Genomic DNA, 27,665 nt, shown 5'->3' with positions numbered 1-27,665 from the left:
ATGGACTGGGGGGGGACTGATCTATAACTATATGGACTGGGGGGGGGGGGGGGGGGACTGATCTATAACTATATGGACTGGGGGGGGGGGGGGACTGAGGGACTGATCTATAACTATATGGACTGGGGGGGGACTGATCTATAACTATATGGACTGGGGGGGGACTGATCTATAACTATATGGACTGGGGGGGGGGGACTGATCTATAACTATATGGACTGGGGGGGGACTGATCTAGAACTATATGGACTGGGGGGGACTGATCTATAACTATATGGACTGGGGGGGGGGGACTGATCTATAACTATATGGACTGGGGGGGGACTGATCTATAACTATATGGACTGGGGGGGGGGACTGATCTATAACTATATGGACGGGGGGGACTGATCTATAACTATATGGACTGGGGGGGGACTGATCTATAACTATATGGACTGGGGGGGGACTGATCTATAACTATATGGACTGGGGGGGGGACTGATCTATAACTATATGGACTGGGGGGGGACTGATCTATAACTATATGGACTGGGGGGGGACTGATCTATAACTATATGGACTGGGGGGGGACTGATCTATAACTATATGGACTGGGGGGGGACTGATCTATAACTATATGGACTGGGGGGGGGGGACTGATCTAGAACTATATGGACTGGGGGGGACTGATCTATAACTATATGGACTGGGGGGGGGACTGATCTATAACTATATGGACTGGGGGGGGACTGATCTATAACTATATGGACTGGGGGGGGGACTGATCTATAACTATATGGACTGGGGGGGGGACTGATCTATAACTATATGGACTGGGGGGGGGGGGGGACTGATCTATAACTATATGGACTGGGGGGGGACTGATCTATAACTATATGGACTGAGGGGGGGGCTGATCTATAACTATATGGACTGGGGGGGGGACTGATCTATAACTATATGGACTGGGGGGGGACTGATCTATAACTATATGGACTGGGGGGGGACTGATCTATAACTATATGGACTGGGGGGGGATCTATAACTATATGACTGATCTATAACTATATGGACTGGGGGGGGACTGATCTATAACTATATGGACTGGGGGGGGGACTGGGGACTGATCTATAACTATATGGACTGGGGGGGGACTGATCTATAACTATATGGACTGGGGGGGGGACTGATCTATAACTATATGGACTGGGGGGGACTGATCTATAACTATATGGACTGGGGGGGGGGACTGATCTATAACTATATGGACTGGGGGGGGGGACTGATCTATAACTATATGGACTGGGGGGGGGGACTGATCTATAACTATATGGACTGGGGGGGGGGGGGGGACTGATCTATAACTATATGGACTGGGGGGGACTGATCTATAACTATATGGACTGGGGGGGACTGATCTATAACTATATGGACTGGGGGGGGGACTGATCTATAACTATATGGACTGGGGGGGGACTGATCTATAACTATATGGACTGGGGGGGGGACTGATCTATAACTATATGGACTGGGGGGGGACTGATCTATAACTATATGGACTGGGGGGGGGGACTGATCTATAACTATATGGACTGGGGGGGGACTGATCTATAACTATATGGACTGGGGGGGGGGACTGATCTATAACTATATGGACTGGGGGGGGGGACTGATCTATAACTATATGGACTGGGGGGGGACTGAACTATAACTATATGGACTGGGGGGGGACTGATCTATAACTATATGGACTGGGGGAGGGGGACTGATCTATAACTATATGGACTGGGGGGGGCTGATCTATAACTATATGGACTGGGGGGGACTGATCTATAACTATATGGACTGGGAGGGGGACTGATCTATAACTATATGGACTGGGGGGGGGCTGATCTATAACTATATGGACTGGGGGGGGGGACTGATCTATAACTATATGGACTGGGGGGGGGGGGGCTGATCTATAACTATATGGACTGGGGGGGGGGACTGATCTATAACTATATGGACTGGGGGGGGACTGATCTATAACTATATGGACTGGGGGGGGGGACTGATCTATAACTATATGGACTGGGGGGGGACTGATCTATAACTATATGGACTGGGGGGACTGATCTATAACTATATGGACTGGGGGGGGACTGATCTATAACTATATGGACTGGGGGGGGACTGATCTATAACTATATGGACTGGGGGGGGGACTGATCTATAACTATATGGACTGGGGGGGGGACTGATCTATAACTATATGGACTGGGGGGGGGACTGATCTATAACTATATGGACTGGGGGGGGGGGGACTGATCTATAACTATATGGACTGGGGGGGGACTGATCTATAACTATATGGACTGGGGGGGGGGGACTGATCTATAACTATATGGACTGGGGGGGGACTGATCTATAACTATATGGACTGGGGGGGGGGACTGATCTATAACTATATGGACAGGGGGGACTGATCTATAACTATATGGACTGGGGGGGGGGACTGATCTATAACTATATGGACAGGGGGGGGACTGATCTATAACTATATGGACTGGGGGGGGACTGATCTATAACTATATGGACTGGGGGGACTGATCTATAACTATATGGACTGGGGGGGGGGGACTGATCTATAACTATATGGACTGGGGGGGGACTGATCTATAACTATATGGACTGGGGGGGGACTGATCTATAACTATATGGACTGGGGGGGGACTGATCTATAACTATATGGACTGGGGGGGGGGGACTGATCTATAACAATATGGACTGGGGGGGGACTGATCTATAACTATATGGACTGGGGGGGGACTGATCTATAACTATATGGACTGGGGGGGGACTGATCTATAACTATATGGACTGGGGGGGGACTGATCTATAACTATATGGACTGGGGGGGGGACTGATCTATAACAATATGGACTGGGGGGGGACTGATCTATAACTATATGGACTGGGGGGGGACTGATCTATAACTATATGGACTGGGGGGGGACTGATCTATAACTATATGGACTGGGGGGGGACTGATCTATAACTATATGGACTGGGGGGGGATCCTGGATCAACACTCCTGTACTCAGATCCCCCCCCCCAGTCCATATAGTTATAGATCAGTCCCCCCCAGTCCATATAGTTATAGATCAGTCCCCCCCCCCCAGTCCTTATAGTTATAGATCAGTCCCCCCAGTCCATATAGTTATAGATCAGTCCCCCCCCAGTCCATATAGTTATAGATCAGTCCCCCCTCAGTCCATATAGTTATAGATCAGTCCCCCCCCCCCAGTCCATATTGTTATAGATCAGTCCCCCCCAGTCCATATAGTTATAGGGTGTAGTATTATGACCAGACTTACAGTTGTTTCAGACACACAAATTAGAAAATATAGATTGATTGAGTTGGGGGTCAAATGGCACTACGGGGCTCTGGTCTTAAAGTAGTGCACTATGTAGGGAATAGGGTTACATTTGGGACACATCCAGGGTCAAGGGGGTCATTTGGAGACGGAGCCGAGGCTAGAACTTCCTGCTTGTTGCTTCTGACGCTTCAGGTAATATTTCTGGAGAGAGAGAGAGAGAGAGAGAGAGAGAGGGGGAAAGAGAGAGAGAGGGGGAAAGAGAGAGAGAGGGGGAAAGAGAGAGAGAGGGGGAAAGAGAGAGAGGGGGGAAAGAGCGAGAGAGAGAGGGGGGGAGAAAGAGGGGGATAGAGTGAGAAAGAAAGGAGGAGATAGAGAGTGAGAGAAAGAAAGAGGGGGATAGAGAAAGAAAGAGGGGGATAGAGAGAGAAAGAGAGAGGGAATAGAGAGAGAGAGGGGGGATAGAAAGAGAGAAAGAGAGACGGGATAGAGAGAGAAAGAGGGGAGAAAGAGAAAGAAAGAGAGAGGGGAGAAAGAGAAAGAAAGAGAGAGGGGAGAGAAAGAAAGAGAGAAAGAGAGAGGAGAGAGAGAAAGGAGAGAGAAAGAGGGGAGAGGGAAAGAGAGAGGGGAGAGAGAAAGAGAGGGGAGAGAGAAAGAGAGAGGGGAGAGAGAAAGGAGAGAGAAAGAGAGAGGGGAGAGAAAGAGAGAGGGGAGAGAGAAAGGAGAGAGAAAGAGAGAGGGGAGAGAGAGAGGGGGATGGAGATGAAAGAGAGACAGAGAGAGAGAGAGGGGGGACAGAGAGAGAGAGAAAGAAAGAGGGACACAGAGAGAGAGATGATAGAGAGAGAGAAAGAGGGGGAAAGAGAGAGAGAGGGGGAAAGAGAGAGGATAGAGAGAAAGAGGGGGAAAGAGAGAGAAAGAGGGGGAAAGAGAGAGAAAGAGGGGGAAAGAGAGAGAAAGAGGGGGATAGAGAGAGAGAAAGAGGGGGATAGAGAGAGAGAAAGAGGGGATAGAGAGAGAAAGAGAGAGGAGAGAGAAAGAGAGAGAGAGAGAAAGAGAGAGAGAGAGAGAGAGAGAGAGAGAGAGAGAGAGACAGAGAGAGAGAGAGACAGAGAGAGAGAGAGAGAGAGAGAGAGAGAGAGAGAGAGAGAGAGAGAGATGGGGATGGAGGTGACAGGTAGAGGTTATTATCATTGCTAGTTGTCCTACAGAACTGGTTATTTAATAATGAAACCTGTCAATTCCAATGTATCAAACTAACAGGTCTAAAAATATGACGCAATATACCTCCCCCACCCCTAACTAACTGGGATAGTGATGTCAGTCAGTCCCCCCCCCCCGGGCTCTCCTCCCCCCCCCTAACTAACTGGGATAGTGATGTCAGTCAGTCCCCCCCACCCGGGCTCTCCTCCCCCTCCTCCACCCCCCCTAACTAACTGGTATAGTGATGTTGATACCTGCATGTTCTGATAGTGTTGCAGACTGCTGCAGTGGGTCTTCATGGCTGTGTGTTCGCTCCCGTAGAACAGAGAACACAACTTACAGAAGAACCCTGTCTTAGGAACCACAAAGTCCTGGCCTGGAGAGGAGAGAGAGAGGGGGGTCAGTTAAACCTGATGAGAAATGGTGTGTGTCTGTCGGGGAGTGTGTCTGTCAGTATCACCTATAGGGTTGTGAGGGCTGAAGGGAGGCAGTTTGAAGTCTGTGATCAGAGGAGACTCAGAACGACAACGTTTTAACTCAGGCTCCTCTTCCTCCTCTCTTCTCTGTTCACTGTCTTCTAGAGAGATGTGGAGAGAGAGATGTGGAGAGAGAGAGATGTGGAGAGAGAGAGAGAGATGTGGAGAGAGAGAGATGTGGAGAGAGAGAGATGTGGAGAGAGAGAGATGTGGAGAGAGATGTGGAGAGAGAGATGTGGAGAGCGAGAGAGAGATGTGGAGAGAGAGAGAGAGATGTGGAGAGAGAGATGTGGAGAGCGAGAGAGAGATGTGGAGAGAGAGAGAGAGAGGTGGAGAGAGAAAGAGAGATGTGGAGAGAGAAAGAGAGATGTGGAGAGAGAGAGAGAGATGTGGAGAGAGAGATGTGGAGAGCGAGAGAGAGATGTGGAGAGAGAGAGAGAGAGGTGGAGAGAGATGTGGAGAGAGAAAGAGAGATGTGGAGAGAGAAAGAGAGATGTGGAGAGAGAAAGAGAGATGTGGAGAGAAAGAGAGATGTGGAGAGAGAGAGATGTGGAGAGAGAAAGAGAGATGTGGAGAGAGAAAGAGAGATGTGGAGAGAGAGAGATGTGGAGAGAGATGTGGAGAGAGAAAGAGAGATGTGGAGAGAGATGTGGAGAAAGAGAGATGTGGAGAGAGATGTGGAGAGAGAGAGAGATGTGGAGAGAGAGAGAGAGATGTGGAGAGAGAGAGATGTGGAGAGAGAGAGATGTGGAGAGAGAGATGTGGAGAGAGAGCGAGAGAGATGTGGAGAGAGAGATGTGGAGAGAGAGAGAGATGTGGAGAGAGAGATGTGGAGAGAGATGTGGAGAGAGAGATGTGGAGAGAGAGAGATGTGGAGAGAGAGATGTGGAGAGAGAGAGAGATGTGGAGAGAGAGATGTGGAGAGAGAGAGAGATGTGGAGAGAGAGAGATGTGGAGAGAGAGAGAAATGTGGAGAGAGAGAGATGTGGAGAGAGAGAGATGTGGAGAGAGAGAGAGAGAGAGAGAAATGTGGAGAGAGAGAAATGTGGAGAGAGAAATGTGGAGAGAGAGAGAGAGAGAGAGAAATGTGGAGATGAGGAGTCAGGAAGAACAAAGGCGAAGGGAGAAAACAGATTAATTTGGCAGCAAGAACACAGAGTCCAGATATCATGTCATTATGTTCCTATCAAACACACGTCTTCATGACCACGTGCCCATTAGGGAAGTCCAGGGAGGACCTGATATTCATCCCGCCTGGAATACAGATACCAGCCAAGCAAAAATGACTCAGGCTGTGGTCACATTTGAAAAAGATGACGCATACGATTCAAAAATAAAACTCCTCCACGGGAATGTGACACCTCAGTGACGTTACGAGGCTGGCTGGTGTCTCATGAACTACTGAACAACATCTAACGTTGTTCTCTCTCTACCTTGTGGTGTTGTGGAGTCAGTCCAAGCCTTTCCAACACTGATATCTGTTGTCTCCTGTTTCCCCTCCAGACTCTGGTTCTCAGGGGGGTCCGTGTGCCTCTCCTGCCCCGCTGAGGAGGCCTCCAGGCTGGGTTGGTCTGCAGGGGTGTCAGCCTTCCTCTCTTTCTCCTGGAGGTCTGGGACCGAGGCAGCTGATTGGGCGTCCACCTCTGAGGTCACAGCGACTTGGAGCAATGAGGAGGCAGCGTCAACGGAAGCTGTGTCAGTGGGAGGAGTCGTATCTGCCCGAGGCTCCTCCTCTTCCTTGTCTTTAACGCTCACCTTCTTCACCTTCACCGATTTCCTGGCTGTGATGAGAGAAGATGAAGAAATACAGCTGCAACATTATAACTCAAATCCTGTGTGTCTCCGAGTGTGTGTGTGTCTCTGTGTGTCTCTGAGTGTGTGTGTCTCTGTGTGTGTCTCTGTGTGTGTGTGTCTCTGAGTGTGAGTGTGTGTGTCTCTGTGTGTGTGTGTCTCTGAGTGTGAGTGTGTGTGTCTCTGTGTGTGTCTCCGAGTGCGTGTGTGTCTCTGAGTGTGTCTCCGAGTGTGTGTGTCTCCGAGTGCGTGTGTGAGTCTCCGAGTGTGTGTGTGTGTCTCTGAGTGTGAGTGTGTGTGTCCCTCTATCTCACCAGAGGTCTGTCGGGCCCTCTTCCTCCCCCTGGCTCCTCTCCTTGTGGTAACAGCCTCCTCCTCCTCCTCTCCCACTTCATCCACAGTCACAAAGTTCATTCTCCTGATTTCCTCCATGCCCCTGCCGTCGTCCTCTGCACCAGGAGACCCTGTAGCATCAGCTGGAGGAGAGAAATGGTTTAGAGGACGAGAGGACACCCCCCCCTTCTGTCCCGATACACTTCGCCCCCCCATTCTGTCCCGATACACTTCGCCCCCCCCCATTCTGTCCCGATACACCCCCATTCCGTCCCGATACACACACACTCCCCCCCACTTCCGTCCCGATACACACACACTCCCCCCACTTCCGTCCCGATACACACACCCCCCCCCCACTTCCGTCCCGATACACACACACACTCCCCCCCACTTCCCTCCCGACACACACACACTCCCCCCACTTCCGTCCCGATACACACACACTCCCCCCACTTCCGTCCCGATACACACACTCCCCCCACTTCCGTCCCGATACACACCCCCCCCACTTCTGTCCCGATACACACCCCCTTCTGTCCCGATACACACCCCCCTTCTGTCCCGATACACACCCCCCCCTTCAGACCTGTGTGGTCAGCTTGCTGGTTCTGCGCTGGTTCAGGACTCTTGTTCTGCTCTTCCTCCTCATCATCCTCCCCATCACCTCCAGCCTCATCCAGGGTTACCAGAGTCTGATAGGAGAGAGGTCAAAGGGTGTGTGACTGAGAGAGAAGAGCGAGACGACAGAGAGAGAGAAGAGCGAGACGACAGAGAGAGAGAAGAGCGAGACGACAGAGAGAGAGAGAAGAGCGAGACGACAGAGAGAGAGAGAAGAGCGAGACGACAGAGAGAGAGAGAAGAGCGAGACGACAGAGAGAGAGAGAAGAGCGAGACGACAGAGAGAGAGAGAGAAGAGCGAGACGACAGAGAGAGAGAGAAGAGCGAGACGACAGAGAGAGAGAGAAGAGCGAGACGACAGAGAGAGAGAAGAGCGAGACGACAGAGAGAGAGAAGAGCGAGACGACAGAGAGAGAGAAGAGCGAGACAACAGAGAGGAGAGACACGACAGAGAGGGGAGAGAGACGACAGAGAGGGGAGAGAGACGACAGAGGAGAGAGACGACAGAGGAGAGAGACGACAGAGGAGAGAGACGACAGAGAGAGGAGAGACGACAGAGAGAGGAGAGACGACAGAGAGAGGAGAGACGACAGAGAGGAGAGAGACGACAAAGGAGAGAGACGACAGAGGAGAGAGACGACAGAGGAGAGAGACGACAGAGGAGAGAGACGACAGAGAGAGGAGAGACGACAGAGAGAGGAGAGAGAGACGACAGAGAGAGAAGAGAGAGACGACAGAGAGGGGAGAGACGACAGAGAGAGGAGAGACGACAGAGAGAGGAGAGACGACAAAGAGGAGAGAGACGACAGAGAAGAGAGAGACGACAGAGAAGAGAGACGGCAGAGAGAGGAGAGAGACGACAGAGAGGAGAGAGACGGCAGAGAGAGGAGAGAGACGACAGAGAGAGGAGAGAGACGACAGAGAGAGAAGAGAGAGACGACAGAGAGAGAAGAGAGAGACGACAGAGACGACAGAGAGGAGAGAGACGACAGAGAGAGGAGAGAGACGACAGAGAGAGAAGAGAGAGACGACAGAGAGAGAAGAGAGAGACGACAGAGACGACAGAGAGGAGAGAGATGACAGAGAGAGGAGAGAGACGGCAGACAGAGGAGAGAGACGGCAGACAGAGGAGAGAGACGGCAGACAGAGGAGAGAGACGGCAGACAGAGGAGAGAGACGGCAGACAGAGGAGAGAGACGGCAGACAGAGGAGAGAGACGGCAGACAGAGGAGAGAGACGGCAGACAGAGGAGAGAGACGGCAGACAGAGGAGAGAGACGGCAGACAGAGGAGAGAGACGGCAGAGAGAGGAGAGAGACGACAGAGAGGAGAGAGAGACGACAGAGAGGAGAGAGCGGAGAAAGCAAGCAGCAGATATTTCCTGACCTCTGGGTTGAAGGTGTCTCCTGATTCGTCCTCCTGGCTGAAGGGGTGTGGCTCCAGGCAAGGCCCCTCCGCTCCTTCATCCTCTCCGATCTCATCCAAAGTCACCAAGCCCTCAGTATCCACTCCGACCCTCTCCTCTCTCTCCTCCTCCCTTGTCCGTTCCTTCTCTCTACTCCTCCTCCGCCCTTTCTCTCTCTCCTTCCCTCTGTCCTTCTCTTGCTGCTTCTCCTTCACCAGTTTTTGTTTCTTAATAAGTTCTTCCTCTTCGGCGGCGTCATCTGGGTAATCCTCCTCCTCCTCGCTCACCTCATCCAAGGTGACAAGGTTACTCTTTTTCGGTGTACCCCCCTCGGACTCTCCTGTTGGGGTCTTGGTCTCCTCTTGAGTTTTGGATCCCTTCTTAATCTCCTTTTTCCCCTTCTTTTGGGGTGTCTTCTTACCCCCCTTGAGAGGCTTGGAGCCCCCCTGACATTTCGAGTCAGTCGTATGGTTGTCCAGAACTTGGGTCGTTTCCGTCTGATCGTCGACTGAATCTAGTATCTGGAACCCCTCCATCTCTCCAGGTAGAGAATCTCTTCGGCCCCCTTGGCCTGCGAGAGAGGAGTCGGCCATGTTGTCTTCAGTGTCTTCTAGAGAGTCGAGGATCTGGAAAGCAGAATCTTCGTCGTTGGAGATCTCTTCGTGTTCCTCTAGTGTAGCTTGAGGCACCTGGGAACCTGTAGATTTGGAGGCTGCAGGCGCCTGGTCACCCAGAGATAGAGATCCGGACTGTTCTTGACTGCCCTCTTCTCCGTCTCTAGGTGTGTCATCGTCCACAGCTTCGTCGAGTATCTGGAATTCACCATCATCATCAGGTACTTTATCAATAAGTGATTGGGGCACCTGGTGACCCGACACCGTCTCCACCTCTTGTAGTCGCAGGGCCTTCTGAAGGTTTTGCTCCTTGGCTGAGGCAGACGGATGGGTCAGACCAAGCTCCAGGGGACAGGCTCCACTCTGTGCCTCGGTACCCAGAATCGAGGAACCGTTTTCAGCCTGGGTCGTCTCCTCGCTCCCCTCTAGCTCTGGAGGTTTTTCAGCGGTCGTCTCCATATCGCTTTCTGACACAGCACTTTTCTCTTCCTTGTTGTCGGTCACTGCAGTGTCCAACACTGACATCTTGTGGTGGGATGACGGTACTACATCATCTGTGTCACATCCCTTAGTGACCACTACGACTTCCTCTTCCGACTGAGACCGAGTCTCCAAGGGAACAGGCTCCGCCTCCGTATCGGCTATGCTGGTGTTGTCGTCGGCAGCTTCCTGGGTTTCTGCGGCTTCGGTTGCTACAACAACAGCTGCTGATGACCTGGTCTTGCGTCCAGAGGTGGCAGGTGGTTGAGGTTTAGTTGCTGCCTTTTTTGCTGCGGCTTTTCGTGGAGTCTTCTGAGCAGGCGGGGTAGAGGAGGAGGCCGTGGGTGTCTCCTTGTGCTCCAGGCTAGATTTCGGAGATGGGGTATCTGGGGTACCCCTCCTGCGTTTGGACGATCGTTTTGACCTTTCCGAGGCCTTATCTTGTGTCTTGTGTGACGAAGATGAGGATGACTGCGGTGGGTCGGTGTTCTCAGCCTCATCCCCTTCCACCTCGTCCACAGTAACAAACTGGTCCATGTTGAACTGGTCCAGATCGAAGGAGTTGGCTTCATCAGGGATGACGTCAGATGTAAACTCATCTCCCGCGTAGCAACTAACTATTTGCTTTAACTAGAGGTAAAGAGAGAGGGAGAGAAGGATGAATCCAAAGAATTAATTAATCAAAATCAAATCGTCCACAAGTTCAACAGAAGTTCTGTAGTTTGAAATCAGATGTATGAGAGTTTGCTACAACAGACTGTAGAGGTTATAGATTCTTTTTAAAGAAATGTTCGCGTTTGGAAAGCATCGTTGGCTCACCGTGTCTTTAGACCTGCTCCTAGAGGAGGGGGTCGTTTTACTGCCGAGGCTCTGTGGAACCAACAGAAACATTTACCAGGATCATTTCTCGCTCAGAAATAGAATCAAATCATAAAAAAAAGATAGAATTGTCATTCAGCATCACGCCTTGCTTCTCTCCTTCTCATACCTTGGTTCTCTCCTCTTCCTCTTCTTTCCTCCCCTTCTTCTTGGCGGGGCTGCCGTCGGGTCTGCTGCTCCTGCGGGAGCCAGAAGAGGAGCCGGAGGAGTTACCCTGTCTAGACGTGGAAGGATCCTGCTCCTCCTCGGAAGGAGCCCGGCTGCTTCTATGCCTTGAAGAGTCTCTCCTTTCTGGGGAAGGGCGCCGGCCTCTCCCTCCGGAAGCCTCGGTCTTCCCCTGGATGAATTCATTTTATTAGACATTTAAACACATAATGAGTTGCCTCAGTCATTAGAGTCCAGTACATACGTTCAAATATTAGCAGAAGCTAACGTAACAGTATTGCTTCCATCCCTCTCCTCGGCCCGACATGGGCTCCCTCGAAGCAGCCCCCCTGGACACATCGTTTCCCATCGCTCCCCAAAAGCCGCAGCCCTTGCAGAGGGGAACAACTACTCCAAGTCTCAGAGCGAGTGACGTCACCGACTGAAACGCTATTAGCGCGCACCACCGCTAACTAGCTAGCCATTTCACACCGGTTACACTAAGGTGCAATGAATCAGACTGTCAGCGATTCAAATCTGTCAAGGTTTAAATGATATCTGTCCCTTAAATTCACATTATTATTATGATACGTACATTCTTGTGGTCTGGTTGGCCAGATCCTGAAGGTGTCTTCTTCGTGTCGGTGGTCTTCTTGTCCGGCTGTGACTTCTTCTCTGGTCGTGGCTCCTCTTTCTTCGTCGTCTCTTTCTCCCCAGTCTTCTCTTCTGACTCAGCCGTGGTCCTTCTCTCCGCCGTCTCCCCAGCTGCAGGGCTCTCCTGGTTGGGTAGAGGCTTGGCCTGGATCCCCTCTCCCTGGTTGTGTTCCTGTTTAGCCTGTTCCTCCGCCAGTCTCCCCATACGGTGTTGGTGCACCGCTGCCTCCAGGGCCTTGAGGATCTCCTCGGTGACCGGAGGATAGTCCTGAGGTTTGTCTTCAACATTGAACGCTACCGGGACGGGAGCCGGTGTTTGTGCCGGTACCAAGGCAGCAACGGTGTCAGAGTCGACGGGATTGGCCACGTTATCAGCTCCCTCCACAGCGGAGATCAGACGAGGTTCTGTTGTGGCCACAGTCGTCACGGTTTCACTAGCCAACGCAATGACATCACCGCCCTGTTGTGGGACCGCAGCGAGAACCTGTTCGGGTTCTGCTGCAACCTCATTGGTCGAGGCGACGCCGTCGGTGCTCTGGGTTTCCATGGCGACCTCTTCCTCGGGAGCAGACACGGCAACCGTAGGTAACAAGGCGGAAACGACGGTGTCGACGGTCGCAGTGTCTTCCTGGTTTCCTTTTGCCTCCTCCTCAGTTTCCATCCCTCCATCCTCTTTGGGAGGATGAGCGTTCTTCTTCTTCCCATCTTTTGGCGAGGAAATCCCACCCTCTTTCCCTCCAGACTCCGCCACCGTTGCCTTTCCGTCGGAATTCATCACCACGACGTCACTTCCTGGTTGCTTGGTCGCCACAGCAACAGGCTGAGAGGATGAGACCGTAGCATTGGTGCTGGTAGTAGTGGGAGTAACAGGTTTAACTGGGGTTGTGATATCTTTTGCAACAGGCTTCTTGCCTTTGATTGGTTTTCTTCTTCTCCTTTTGGTGCTGAAATAACAAACATGTAGATTATAAAATAAGTGATGTTTACATGCCCAGATCAGTCTGAAAGGTCTCCAGAGGAACACATGGGACAGGAGTTGTTCCCTGACGAGGAAAAACAACTAATTGTACCCTGTGTCCTTAGAAAACAGGACGTTAACTAGTTAGGGGGCGGTAGTTAGGGGGCGGTATTTTAGTTGGATATCGGGTACGGGATTGCTCGTCGCTAGAGGTTAATACAATGATTGGATTGGATGGACTGATGGATAAAATCTAGGAAGTTAATGAAAGGTTGAGTTAAGATATTTACCTGACAACAGATGTCTTCTGGGCTGGGGGCTGCGGTGCCTGTTGATCCTTGTCCAGCAAGTTGAACTTCAGAGGGATGTTCTGAACTACACTGGGGGACTTCTGGAAATGAAGACACACGGTCATCGCCACCGACGACGACTCCATCTCAAAATAGATCTGAGACAGAGAGAGAAACATATATATTAAACAAATCAATTCATCTGATTTGTTATCTGTGTCTTCTGACGAATCAGAAATGTTTTTTAAAAAATGCAGTCGGAGGTTCCAGGGTTCTAATTGGTTACACGGAGCCTTCAGAAAGCCGAACCTCTTGATTTTTAAACAGATTTTGTTTTGTTACAGCCTTATTATAAAAATGTTGTTTTTTCCCCAACATCAATCTACAAACGATACCCAGTAATGACAAACCAAAAACAGAATTTTGTTGTTGCAAATTTACCAAAAAAAAAATGAAAAAATGAAATTTTACATGTACATAAGAATTCAGACCCTTTACTCAGTACTTTGTTGAAGAACCTTTCTAGGATGTAATTGCTGCCAGTCTTCTTGGGTGTGATGCTACAAGCTTGGCACACCTGTATTTGGGGAGTTTCTCCATTTCTTCTCTGCAGATCCTCTCAAACTCTGTCAGGTTGGATGGGGAGCGTCGCTGCACAGCTATTTTCAGGTCTCTCCAGAGATGTTCGATCGGGTTCAAGTCCGGGCTCTGGCTGGTCCACTCAAGGACATTCAGAGATTGTCCCGAAGCCACCCCTACCTTGTCTTGGCTGTGTTCTTAGGGTCGTTGTCCTGTTGGAAGGTGAACCTTTGCCCCACTGTGAAGTCCTTAGCGCTCTGGAACAGGTTTTCATCAAGGATCACTCTGTACTTGGCTCCGTTCATCTTTGCCTCGATACTGACTAGTCTCCCAGTCCCTACTGCTGAAAAACATCCCCACAGCATAATGTGCCACCACCATGCTTCACCGTAGGGATTGTGCCAGGTTTCCTCCAGACGTGACACTTGGCATTCAGGCCATATAGTTCAATCTTGGTTTCATCAAACCAGAGAATCTTGATTCTTATGGTCTGATAGTCTTTAGGTGTCTTTTGGCAAACTCCAAGCAGGCTGTCATGTGCCTTTTACTGAGGAGTGGCTTCCGTCTGGCCACTCTACCATAAAGGCCTGATTGGTGGAGTGCTGCAGAGACGGGAGAACCTTCCAGAAGGACAACCATCGGCACAAAGGAGCTCTGTCAGAGTGACCATCCGGTTCTTGGTCACCTCCCTGACCAAAGCCCTTTACCCGATTGCTATAGGAAGAGTCTTGGTGGTTCCAAACTTCTTCCATTTAAGAATGATTGAGGCCACTGTGTTCTTGGGGACCATCAATACTGCAGACATTTTTATCTTACCCTTCTCCAGATCTGTGCCTCGACACAATCCTGTCTCGGAGCTCTACAGACAATTCCTTCGACCTCATGGCTTGGTTTTTGCTCTGACATGCACTGTCAACTGTGGGACCTTATATAGACAGGTGTGTGCCTTTCCAAATCATGTTCAAATCAATTGAATTACCACAGGTGGACTCCAATCAAGTTGGAGAAACATCAAGGATGATTCATGGAAACAAGATTAACCTGAGCTCAATTTCAAGTCTCATAGCAGAGGTCTGGACACTTATGTAAATAATGTATGTATCTGTTTTTAATATTTCAATAAATTAGCAAACATAAAAAAAAGTTCCAGGGATCTAATTGGTTATAATCACATGGTACAAGCCTAGAGTGGTTGGTTCCAGGGATCTAATTGGTTATAATCACATGGTACAAGCCAGGGATCTAATTGGTTATAATCACAGTGTTTTGTATCGTGTGTGGCTGTTTACGTGGCAAAAAGTTTAAAGAAACTTGCTGGGATTTCTATTCTTCTTCTTCTTCATCATCATGTCCAATAAACTGAATTTACCACAGGTGGACTATAATGGGGCGGCAGGGTAGCCTAGTGGTTAGAGCGTCGGGCTAGTAACCGAAAGGTTGCAAGTTCGAATCCCTGAGCTGACAAGGTACAAATCTGTCTTTCTGTCCCTGAACAGGCTTTCTATTCTTCTACGTGTCTTTGTCCAATAAAGCTGTTTATCGCATATTCCAATCCAGCGTCAAACTGGCGTCCGGGCCGATGTGCTGACCACGGTCTTGAATCCACTTGGGACTGCAGATTGCATCCTTTGGAGTCCGGGCCGATGCGCTGACCACGGTCTTGAATCCACTTGGGACTGCAGATTGCATCCTTTGGAGTCCGGGCCGATGCGCTGACCACGGTCTTGAATCCACTTGGGACTTGCATCCTTTGAGTGGGAGCCAGTCGGACTGTGGGACTCAACACTTCATCCATTCTCTCTGTGACAGATTCGTTCCCATATTATCACTCGCCTGCTGCTGAGGAATCTGTCCGATGGTATAGACCCGTTTCGTTCAGCGGTTGTTGTCGTCAGCAGTTGTGTAGTTTTACACAAATTTGTTGTGTTTTTGTTTTTGTTGTTGTTGTGGTATTCTGTGTTTTAAATGATGCAATGTGATTGAACTAAAACATGACTGTCTTTCATCAAGCTGTGGAGGTTAAACAGATTAGACAGCTAGCACGTGATGTGGCTAAAATGCTGCTAGCAGTGCGTAGTACCACAAACGATGGACAAGTGGACACAGCTCAGAAGGAGACGAGACCATAAAGAGACGGGATTCGTTTAATAACTCGTAAACTGGATTCGTTCAGCGGTTGTTGTCGTCAGCGGTTGTGTAGTTTCACACTGCGCTGCCTACTTGGCAATAATAACCAGCTTGTTTGTCAAAGGAAATGTATTGTGTTTTTGTTGTTGTGGTATTCTGTGTTGTGTTAAATGATGCAATGTGATTGAACTAAAACATGACTGTCTTTCATCAAGCTGTGGAGGTTAATTAAAACCTCTTAGGGATAGGGGGCAGCATTTCAATAATAACCAGCTTGTTTGTCAAGGGAAATTTGTTGTGCTTTTGTTGTTGTTGTGGTATTCTTTGCATTGGGAAACTTATTTCTTAAATCCCCACTGATGAGTATCAAAGTAGGGCGATATGGCTTAACCTCTTACATCTATGGGGGCGCTATTTCATTTTTGGATGAAAAACGTTCCCGTTTTAAACAAGATATTTTGTCACAAAAAGATGCTCGACTATGCATATAATTGCTACCATTCGAAAGAAAACACTCTGACGTGTCCAGAAATACAAAGATATTCTCTGTGCGTGCCCTAGAACGTGAGCTTCAGGCAAAACCAAGATGAGATGGCATCCAGGAAATGACAAGGATTTTTGAGGCTCTGTTTTCCATTGTCTCCTTATATGGCTGTGAATGCGAGAGGAGTGAGTCAACCCTTTCTGTCGTTTCCCCAAGGTGTCTGCAGCATTGTGACGTATTTGTGGGCAGATCATTGGAAGATTGACCATAAGAGACCACATTTACCAGGTGTCCGCCCGGTGTCCTGCGCCGAAATTGGTGCGCAAAAGTCACCTGCCAGTATTTTTCCATGCGATACAGAGAGGAAAGCAAGCTTCCACGAACTGCATGTCAATGAAGAGATATGTGAAAAAACACCTTGAGGATTGATTCCAAACAACGTTTGCCATGTTTCGGTCGATATTATGTAGTTAATCCGGAAAAGGTTTTACGTTGTAGGTGACTGAATTTTCGGTTCGTTTCGGTAGCCAGACGCAATGTAGAAAACGGAACAATTTTTCCTACACACAGACGCTTTCAGGAAACACTGCGCATTTGGTATGTAACTGAGAGTCTCCTCATTGAAAACATCAGAAGCTCTTCAAAGGTAAATGATTTTATTTATTTGGTTATCTGGTTTTTGTGAAAATGTTGCGTGCTACATGCTACTCAAAATGCTATGCTAGCTTTGCATACTCTTACACAAATTAGTCAATTTCTATGGTTCAAAAGCATATTTTGAAAATCTGAGATGACAGTGTTGTTAAGAAAAGGCTAAGCTTGAGAGCAGACGCATTATTTTCATTTTATTTGCGATTTTCAGAAATCGTTAACGTTGCGTTATGCTAATGAGCCTGAGGCTTTAGTCACAAACCCGGATCCGGTATGGGGAGTTTCAAGAAGTTAAATATATCACGGTATTGAAAGAAATAAGGAAGGTATTTGACGTGTATCGTACCATCTACGGTTGACCCCGTAAAACAACACATTTCACAGCACCCATCAGCGGCGTACGTGACAAACTGCTCGGTTCATTTCGTATCTTCACCTCTGGATATCACCATGGATCTATTCAGCTTTTGGCGCGACGTTCCCAAATGCCCTTTTATGGTACGAATCCAGTTATTTTAAATAAACGATACTTTATGTCTCTTTATGGTCTCGTTTCCTTCTGAGCTGTGTCCACTTGTCCATCTTTTGTGGTACTACGTACTGCTAGCAGCGTCACGTCACGTGCTAGCTGTCTAATAAACGTGGAAGAAGCAACAACAACAACAAAAAAATACATTTATAAAAAGGAATTGGTTAATTCATTCTCATTCTGAGAAATACCTATCTTTCCAACCCAGGTAGGTGACTTGATTTTCAACATCGGAACAAAAGTCAACAGGCTACTTTCAAACAGCTGCCTAAGGCCTCCCGGTGTCTGTCCCTACCCTGTTGATCAGAGACAGCGAGTCGAGGTAGGAGCCGACGTTTGACAACAAGGTCGTGAACCTCCTGGGCTGCTGCAGTCCCTGCGGGGACGTTACTGACAATCAGAAGACGTTCCTTCAACGTTGGATCCTGTTAACAGACAGAGGGTTATAAAGGGTTATTAACAGGTTATAACGGGGTTACATACACCACAAACCCCCCGAGGTGCCTCAATGCTTTTCTAATCTGGTTACCAACGTAATGAGAGCAGTGAAGATAACTGGTTTGGGGGACACAACAACGTCACCTTTCTAGTTAAATCTATGAACTTACCGTAGTGGTGAGGCCCTTCAGAGTGGTGTACACACCCTCCTGAAACAGAAACAACAGACACCTATGATGACTGGACTGTCTGTGTGTGTGTGTGTGTGTGTGTGTGTGTGTGTGTGTGTGTGTGTGTGTGTGTGTGTGTGTTACCTGGAGGAGGTTTGTATCAGGGCGGGTCAGCGTGAAGGTGAGGGGACAGTCTAGTAGTTTAGGAGGAGACTTTGTGTAGTTGGTCAACATAGCAAAGCTCTTCTGTTCTCTCTCCATACGGATTATGGCCTGTTGGGTCAAATACACTCATTATCACGACAACAACAAACACCCACGTTACGGTACTGCATCAACAACAACAACAACCCACGTTACGGTACTGCATCAACAACAACAACAACAACAACCCACGTTATGGTACTGCATCAACAACAACAACCCACGTTACGGTACTGCATCAACAACAACAACAACAACCCACGTTATGGTACTGCATCAACAACAACAACAACAACCCACGTTACGGTACTGCATCAACAACAACAACAGACACCTAAGTTACGGTACTGCATCAACAACAACAACAAACACCCACGTTACAGTACTGCATCAACAACAACAACAAACACCCACGTTACGGTACTGCATCAACAACAACAAACACCCACGTTACGGTACTGCATCAACAACAACAACAAACACACACGTTACGGTACTGCATCAACAACAACAAACACCCACGTTACGGTACTGCATCAACAACAACAAACACCCACGTTACGGTACTGCATCAACAACAACAAACACCCACGTTATGGTACTGCATCAACAACAACAAACACCTACGTTACGGTACTGCATCAACAACAACAACACCCACGTTACGGTACTGCATCAACAACAACAACACCCACGTTACGGTACTGCATCAACAACAACAGACACCCACGTTACGGTACTGCATCAACAACAACAGACACCCACGTTATGGTACTGCATCAACAACAACAACCCACGTTACGGTACTGCATCAACAACAACAACCCACGTTACGGTACTGCATCAACAACAACAACAGACACCCACGTTACGGTACTGCATCAACAACAACAACAGACACCCACGTTACGGTACTGCATCAACAACAACAACCCACGTTACGGTACTGCATCAACAACAACAACCCACGTTACGGTACTGCATCAACAACAACAACCCACGTTACGGTACTGCATCAACAACAACAAACACCCACGTTACGGTACTGCATCAACAACAACAACAGACACCTACGTTACTGCATCAACAACAACAACAGACACCTACGTTACGGTACTGCATCAACAACAAACACCTACGTTACGGTACTGCATCAACAACAAACACCTACGTTACGGTACTGCATCAACAACAACAACAGACACCTACGTTACGGTACTGCATCAACAACAACAACAACAGACACCTACGTTATGGTACTGCATCAACAACAACAACAACAACCCGCGTTACGGTACTGCATCAACAACAACAACAGACACCTACGTTACGGTACTGCATCAACAACAACAAAAACAACAACAACAACCCACGTTACGGTACTGCATCAACAACAACAACAGACACCCACGTTACGGTACTGCATCAACAACAACAAACACCCACGTTACGGTACTGCATCAACAACAACAACAGACACCCACGTTATGGTACTGCATCAACAACAACAAACACCCACGTTACGGTACTGCATCAACAACAACAACAGACACCCACGTTATGGTACTGCATCAACAACAACAAACACCCACGTTACGGTACTGCATCAACAACAACAACAGACACCTACGTTACGGTACTGCATCAACAACAACAAGAACAGACACCTACGTTATGGTACTGCATCAACAACAACAACAACAACAACCCGCGTTACGGTACTGCATCAACAACAACAGACACCTACGTTACGGTACTGCATCAACAACAACAACAACAGACACCTACGTTACGGTACTGCATCAACAACAACAACAACAACCCGCGTTACGGTACTGCATCAACAACAACAGACACCCCCGTTACGGTACTGCATCAACAACAACAACAACCCACGTTACGGTACTGCATCAACAACAACCACAGACACCCACGTTACGGTACTGCATCAACAACAACAACAGACACCCCCGTTACGGTACTGCATCAACAACAACCCACGTTACGGTACTGCATCAACAACAACAACAGACACCCACGTTATGGTACTGCATCAACAACAACAAACACCCACGTTACGGTACTGCATCAACAACAACAACAGACACCTACGTTACGGTACTGCATCAACAACAACAACAACAGACACCTACGTTATGGTACTGCATCAACAACAACAACAACAACAACCCGCGTTACGGTACTGCATCAACAACAACAGACACCTACGTTACGGTACTGCATCAACAACAACACCCCCGTTACGGTACTGCATCAACAACAACAACAACCCACGTTACGGTACTGCATCAACAACAACAGACACCCACGTTACGGTACTGCATCAACAACAACAACAACCCACGTTATGGTACTGCATCAACAACAACAACAACAACCTACGTTACGGTACTGCATCAACAACAAACACCCACGTTACGGTACTGCATCAACAACAAACACCCACGTTACGGTACTGCATCAACAACAAACACCCACGTTACGGTACTGCATCAACAACAAACACCCACGTTACGGTACTGCATCAACAACAGACACCCACGTTACGGTACTGCATCAACAACAACAACAGACACCTACGTTACGGTACTGCATCAACAACAACAACAAACACCCACGTTACGGTACTGCATCAACAACAACAACAGACACCTACGTTACGGTACTGCATCAACAACAACAACAAACACCTACGTTACGGTACTGCATCAACAACAAACACCCACGTTACGGTACTGCATCAACAACAACAACAGACACCTACGTTACGGTACTGCATCAACAACAACAACAAACACCCACGTTATGGTACTGCATCAACAACAGACACCCCCGTTATGGTACTGCATCAACAACAACAACAGACACCTACGTTACGGTACTGCATCAACAACAACAACAACCCACGTTATGGTACTGCATCAACAACAGACACCCCCGTTATGGTACTGCATCAACAACTATTTAGCCGTCTTGATTTTGTTATTATGTATAGTAAAATAACCACAAATTAGCTTTAAAACAACTGAAATGGTTCAGCTCCATGGAGAAATTGGCTTAAAATGAAAGAATTCCTCAACACTGCCAAGTTGAGGGACTATAAATTCTCTCCAACTCCAGCCATGGCGACTGTGCCACGCCCCCCCTTTTTGAGCCATGAAAACATTACAGACACACAGAGAGAGAGACACACACACACACACACACACACACACAGAGACAGACACAGACACACAGACAGAGAAACAGACACAGACACACAGAGAGAGACAGACACGAGAGACAGACACAGAGAGACAGACAGGGACAGAGAGACAAACAGCCAACCTACCCATCTCTGGTTGGGCAGAATGAAACAGTTGTAGAGTCCAGGTTTATATCCGTAAGGCTTCACCAGAGCCAGAACATCTTCCTCTGTATATCCAGTTTCTGGTAAACCTTCGATCTTCACAAACCTATTATTCGCAATGTCAGGCTAAACACGGAAAAGAGGAGAGGGAGGAGGACGGATCAGTTAGTTTCTGACCCCATAGACCCAGGTTCAGAGTCACCGATAATGTGATTCATGTTTCTCTGTTTTTAATGTCGTGAAGCCGAAAGACATATTTCCTAATGACGTTTTTATAATTCTAATTACACGGACAAATATGACTTTATTTAGGGCCAGGCAACTGAAAACATAGGGCACGTTTCAAATAGAGATCTGGCCCGGTGCGCGACCTAAACACCTCCTGGGCCCTGCTCCAGTGACCTGGCATATTGCCTCGCTGAACACGCCCTGACAAAGGCTGCTGGGACTTTGGCTCGTTTACTCCTCCTACCTGCTCGCTACAAGTCCTTAGTGTCTAGAGATCTGGAGCTCACAAACACTCCCTGGAGAGACACCAGCGCTCTTGTGTAAAGAATAGAGAAGAAGAAGCCCAAAACGTACCTGCTGAGGACCGAGGGGACTCTTCCCCTTGGACTTGGTATTAGATCCACACACCTTGGGCGCGTTCTTGGTACCGGCAGTTTGCGGTTTAGTTGCGGTCGTTGAAGACTTGGTAGATGTTTTAGTTGACTTGGTGGTGCTGGTCTGGGACTGGGCTGCTGTCGCTTTCCTGAGGGAGAGAGAGGGGAAAGAGAGAGGGGAAAGAGAGAGAGAGAGAGAGGAAGAGGGAAAGAGAGAGGCAGGGGAAGGGAAAGAGAGAGAGAGAGAGAGGGGAAAGAGAGAGGGAAGGGGAAGGGAAAGAGAGAGGGGGGGGAAGGGAAAGAGAGAGGGGGGGGAAGGGAAAGAGAGAGGGGGAGGGAAAGAGAGAGGGGGAGGGAAAGAGAGAGGGGGAGGGAAAGAGAGAGGGGGAGGGAAAGAGAGAGGGGAAGGGAAAGAGAGAGGGGAGGGAAAGAGAGGGGGAGGGAAAGAGCTTAATTGTTCAGTTTTTGATTTGTTAAAAAAGTTTGAAATATCCAATAAATGTTGTTCCACTTCATGATTGTGTCCCACTTGTTGTTGATTCTTCACAAAAAAATATAGTTTTATATCTTTATATTTGAAGCCTGAAATGTGGCAAAAGGTCGCAAAGTTCAAGGGGGCCGAATACTTTCGCAAGGCACTATGTGTATATATATATATATATATATATATTTTAGAGTGAATGATGTCATAGTTAATGTATAGAGTTAGTTAATGATGTCATAGTGAATGTATAGAGTTAACTAATGATGTCATAGTGGATGTATAGAGTTAATGATGTCATAGTGGATGTATAGAGTTAATGATGTCATAGTGAATGTATAGAGTTAATGATGTCATAGTGGATGTATAGAGTTAATGATGTCATAGTGGATGTATAGAGTTAATGATGTCATAGTGGATGTATAGAGTTAACTAATGATGTCATAGTGAATGTATAGAGTTAACTAATGATGTCATAGTGGATGTATAGAGTTAACTAATGATGTCATAGTGGATGTATAGAGTTAACTAATGATGTCATAGTGGATGTATAGAGTTAACTAATGATGTCATAGTGGATGTATAGAGTTAACTAATGATGTCATAGTGGATGTATAGAGTTAACTAATGATGTCATAGTGGATGTATAGAGTTAACTAATGATGTCATAGTGGATGTATAGAGTTAACTAATGATGTCATAGTGGATGTATAGAGTTAACTAATTCTGTTACCTTTCAGAAGAAGACTTCTTGGCCCGGTCCAGTTCCTTTGAGTCCTCCAGCAGAGTCTCTTCCTCCATCCGTATGATAACGACCTGGCCTCTGATGGTCAGGGTCTTACAGCTAGCCAGCAGTCTGGCATCCTCCTCTTTCTCAAACATTACTGACGCCTATGGGGGGGGGGGTGGGGGTGGAGAGAGGGAGGGACCAGGCCAGAGAGGGACAGAGAGAGAGATGTATTTGTGGTTGATTAGTTGTGTCTATGTAAGTGTCCAGTTTTAACCTCCTTGTGGGGACTGGGGGGGGGTCCACCAACAAGGGGAAGGACTGGGACATCATGATAAAGAGACAATAAGGGGTAATAACAGGTGAACGGGGTACTCTACATTGAAATAGAGACAATAAGGGGTACTCTACATTGAAATAGAGACAATAAGGGGTACTCTACATTGAAATAGAGACAATAAGAGATACTCTACATTGAAATAGAGACAATAAGAGGTACTCTACATTGAAATAGAGACAATAAGAGGTACTAACAGGTGGAATGGAGTACTCTACATTGAAATAGAGACAATAAGGGGTACTCTGCATTGAAATAGAGACAATAAGAGGTGCTCTACATTGAAATAGAGACAATAAGGGGTACTAACAGGTGGAATGGGGTACTCTACATTGAAATAGAGACAATAAGGGGTACTCTACATTGAAATAGAGACAATAAGGGGTACTCTACATTGAAATAGAGACAATAAGAGGTACTCTACATTGAAATAGAGACAATAAGGGGTACTAACAGGTGGAATGGGGTACTCTACATTGAAATAGAGACAATAAGAGGCACTCTACATTGAAATAGAGACAATAAGGGGTACTCTACATTGATATAGAGACAATAAGGGGTACTAACAGGTGGAATGGGGTACTCTACATTGAAATAGAGACAATAAGAGGCACTCTACATTGAAATAGAGACAATAAGAGGTACTCTACATTGAAATAGAGACAATAAGGGGTACTAACAGGTGGAATGGGGTACTCTACATTGAAATAGAGACAATAAGGGGTACTAACAGGTGGAATGGGGTACTCTACATTGAAATAGAGACAATAAGGGGTACTAACAGGTGGAATGGGGTACTCTACATTGAAATAGAGACAATAAGGGGTACTAACAGGTGGAATGGGGTACTCTACATTGAAATAGAGACAATAAGGGGTACTAACAGGTGGAATGGGGTACTCTACATTGAAATAGAGACAATAAGGGGTACTAACAGGTGGAATGGGGTACTCTACATTGAAATAGAGACAATAAGGGGTACTAACAGGTGGAATGGGGTACTCTACATTGAAATAGAGACAATAAGGGGTGCTAACAGGTGGAATGGGGTACTCTACATTGAAATAGAGACAATAAGGGGTACTAACAGGTGGAATGGGGTACTCTACATTGAAATAGAGACAATAAGGGGTACTAACAGGTGGAATGGGGTACTCTACATTGAAATAGAGACAATAAGGGGTACTAACAGGTGGAATGGGGTACTCTACATTGAAATAGAGACAATAAGAGGTACTCTACATTGAAATAGAGACAATAAGGGGTACTAACAGGTGGAATGGGGTACTCTACATTGAAATAGAGACAATAAGGGGTACTAACAGGTGGAATGGGGTACTCTACATCTAATGTACCTGCTGTATGGACTTGAGCAGGATGATGTTGTTGATCTTTCCGAAGGGTTCCACGGCCTTCATCACCTCATCATGAGCTGTGTGCTGAGGGATATTCATCAGTTTTAACAGAGCTGGGCCTCGTTTCTTCTTAGTCTAGAGAAAACAGGAGGAGAGAGAGAGAGGACAGAGGAGGAGAGAGAGAGAGAGAGAGAGAGAGAGAAAGCAGGAGAGAGAGAGAGAAAGCAGGAGAGAGAGAGAGAGAGGTACTGTTAATTAGCTGTGTGTAGGGTATATTCTTTAGTCTTAACAGAGCTGGGGTCCCTGGGCCTCGTTTCTTCTTAGTCTAGAGAAAATAGGAGGAGAGAGAGAGAGGACAGAGGAGGAGAGAGAGAGAGAGAGACAGAGAGAGAGAGAGAGAGAGAGAGAGAGAGAGAGACAGAGGAGAGAGAGGTACTGTTAATTAGCTGTGTGTAGGGTATATTCTTTAGTCTTAACAGAGCTGGGGTCCCTGGGCCTCGTTTCTTCTTCGTCTAGAGAAAACAGCAGGAGAGAGAGAGGACAGAGGAGGAGGAGAGAGAGAGAGAGAGAGAGAGAGAGAGAGAGAGGAGAGAGAGGTACTGTTAATTAGCTGTGTGTAGGGTATATTCTTTAGTCTTAACAGAGCTGGGGTCCCTGGGCCTCGTTTCTTCTTAGTCTAGAGAAAATAGGAAGAGAGAGAGAGAGGACAGAGGAAGAGAGAGAGAGAGGACAGAGGAAGAGAGAGAGAGAGGACAGAGGAAGAGAGAGAGAGAGGACAGAGGAAGAGAGAGAGAGAGGACAGAGGAAGAGAGAGAGAGAGAGGAAGAGAGAGAGAGAGAGGAAGAGAGAGAGAGAGAGGAAGAGAGAGAGAGAGAGGACAGAGGAAGAGAGAGAGAGAGAGGACAGAGGAAGAGAGAGAGAGAGGACAGAGGAAGAGGGAGAGAGAGGACAGAGGAAGAGGGAGAGAGAGGACAGAGGAAGAGAGAGAGAGAGGACAGAGGAAGAGAGAGAGAGGACAGAGGAAGAGAGAGGGAGAGGACAGAGGAAGAGAGAGGGAGAGGACAGAGGAAGAGAGAGGGAGAGGACAGAGGAAGAGAGAGGGAGAGGACAGAGGAAGAGAGAGGGAGAGGACAGAGGAAGAGAGAGGGAGAGGACAGAGGAAGAGAGAGAGAGAGGACAGAGGAGGAGAGAGGACACTGAGTGTCCTTGAGTGTCTCAGGCGAAACATATTATTGAACATGTTATGAGGGTTGGACATCTGCTGACGTAAAAAAAGAGCTAAATATAATAAATACATAATAAATAAATATATAAATACATAATAATAAATAAATACATAATAAATAAATACATAATAAATAAATATATAAATACATAATAATAAATAAATATATAAATACATAATATTAAATAAATATATAAATACATAATAATAAATATATAAATACATAATAATAAATACATAATAAATAAATAAATAATAATAAATACATACATAAATACATAATAATAAATAAATATATAAATACATAATAATAAATAAATATATAAATACATAATAATAAATAAATATATAAATACATAATAATAAATAAATATATAAATACATAATAATAAATAAATATATAAATACATAATAATAAATAAATATATAAATACATAATAATAAATACATAATAAATAAATAAATAAATACATAATAATAAATAAATATATAAATACATAATAATAAATAAATATATAAATAAATAATAAATAAATATATAAATACATAATAATAAATAAATATATAAATACATAATAATAAATAAATATATAAATACATAATAATAAATAAATATATAAATACATAATAATAAATAAATATATAAATACATAATAATAAATAAATATATAAATACATAATAATAAACAAATATATAAATACATAATAATAAATAAATATATAAATACATAATAATAAATAAATATATAAATACATGAGTACATTTGACAGTTTGGGGGTAAGAACAGAAGAATGTCAGAGAAGCAGTCACTCCTCACTAGTAATGATTAATGAGAAGAAACATTCACACAGACATGCGATGTTGCCATAGATATTTCTCCCTGCTTGCCTTGCTTCTTCTTCTTTGGCATTGAGTCCAACAGACAGCAGGTGATGACAGTATCACGAACGAATGGCAGCTGAGCGTAGATCCCGTGGGGAAATATCACGAGGAGCCAGGTAGTAACCCCCCCGCGTACTAACCCCCACCCCCCAGGTACTAACCCCCACCCCCCAGGTACTAACCCCCACCCCCAAGGAAGTAACCCCCCCCGCCAGGTACTAACCCACGCCCCCAGGTACTAACCCCCACCCCCAGGTACTAACCCCCACCCCCAAGGAAGTAACCCCGCCCGCCAGGTACTAACCCCCACCCCCA

The 27,665-nt window shown here is 46.8% G+C and overlaps 1 protein-coding gene across 1 annotated transcript in view; it reads right to left on the bottom strand.

Moving 5' to 3' along the window:
• Nucleotides 1-3,271: 3,271 nt before the first annotated feature.
• Nucleotides 3,272-27,665, bottom strand: part of znf638 (zinc finger protein 638) — a 39,933-nt gene continuing 15,539 nt past the window's right edge. The window contains 20 exon segments of the mRNA XM_064932861.1: nucleotides 3,272-3,545; nucleotides 4,799-4,920; nucleotides 5,005-5,121; nucleotides 6,454-6,801; nucleotides 7,126-7,287; nucleotides 7,734-7,839; nucleotides 9,151-10,893; nucleotides 11,083-11,133; nucleotides 11,252-11,479; nucleotides 11,882-12,884; nucleotides 13,189-13,346; nucleotides 17,854-17,895; nucleotides 17,897-17,983; nucleotides 18,167-18,205; nucleotides 18,311-18,439; nucleotides 21,723-21,866; nucleotides 22,323-22,491; nucleotides 23,557-23,714; nucleotides 25,243-25,377; nucleotides 25,766-25,918. Of these exon segments, the coding sequence (XP_064788933.1) occupies nucleotides 3,480-3,545; nucleotides 4,799-4,920; nucleotides 5,005-5,121; nucleotides 6,454-6,801; nucleotides 7,126-7,287; nucleotides 7,734-7,839; nucleotides 9,151-10,893; nucleotides 11,083-11,133; nucleotides 11,252-11,479; nucleotides 11,882-12,884; nucleotides 13,189-13,346; nucleotides 17,854-17,895; nucleotides 17,897-17,983; nucleotides 18,167-18,205; nucleotides 18,311-18,439; nucleotides 21,723-21,866; nucleotides 22,323-22,491; nucleotides 23,557-23,714; nucleotides 25,243-25,377; nucleotides 25,766-25,918 (5,160 nt within the window). The 3' untranslated portion in view covers nucleotides 3,272-3,479.

Source organism: Oncorhynchus masou, chromosome 23, assembly GCF_036934945.1.
Source record: "Oncorhynchus masou masou isolate Uvic2021 chromosome 23, UVic_Omas_1.1, whole genome shotgun sequence".
Classification (NCBI taxonomy): Eukaryota; Metazoa; Chordata; class Actinopteri; order Salmoniformes; family Salmonidae; genus Oncorhynchus; species Oncorhynchus masou.
The sequence above is the reverse complement of the archived record's forward strand: the minus strand, read 5'-3'. Positions and strand labels throughout refer to the sequence as shown.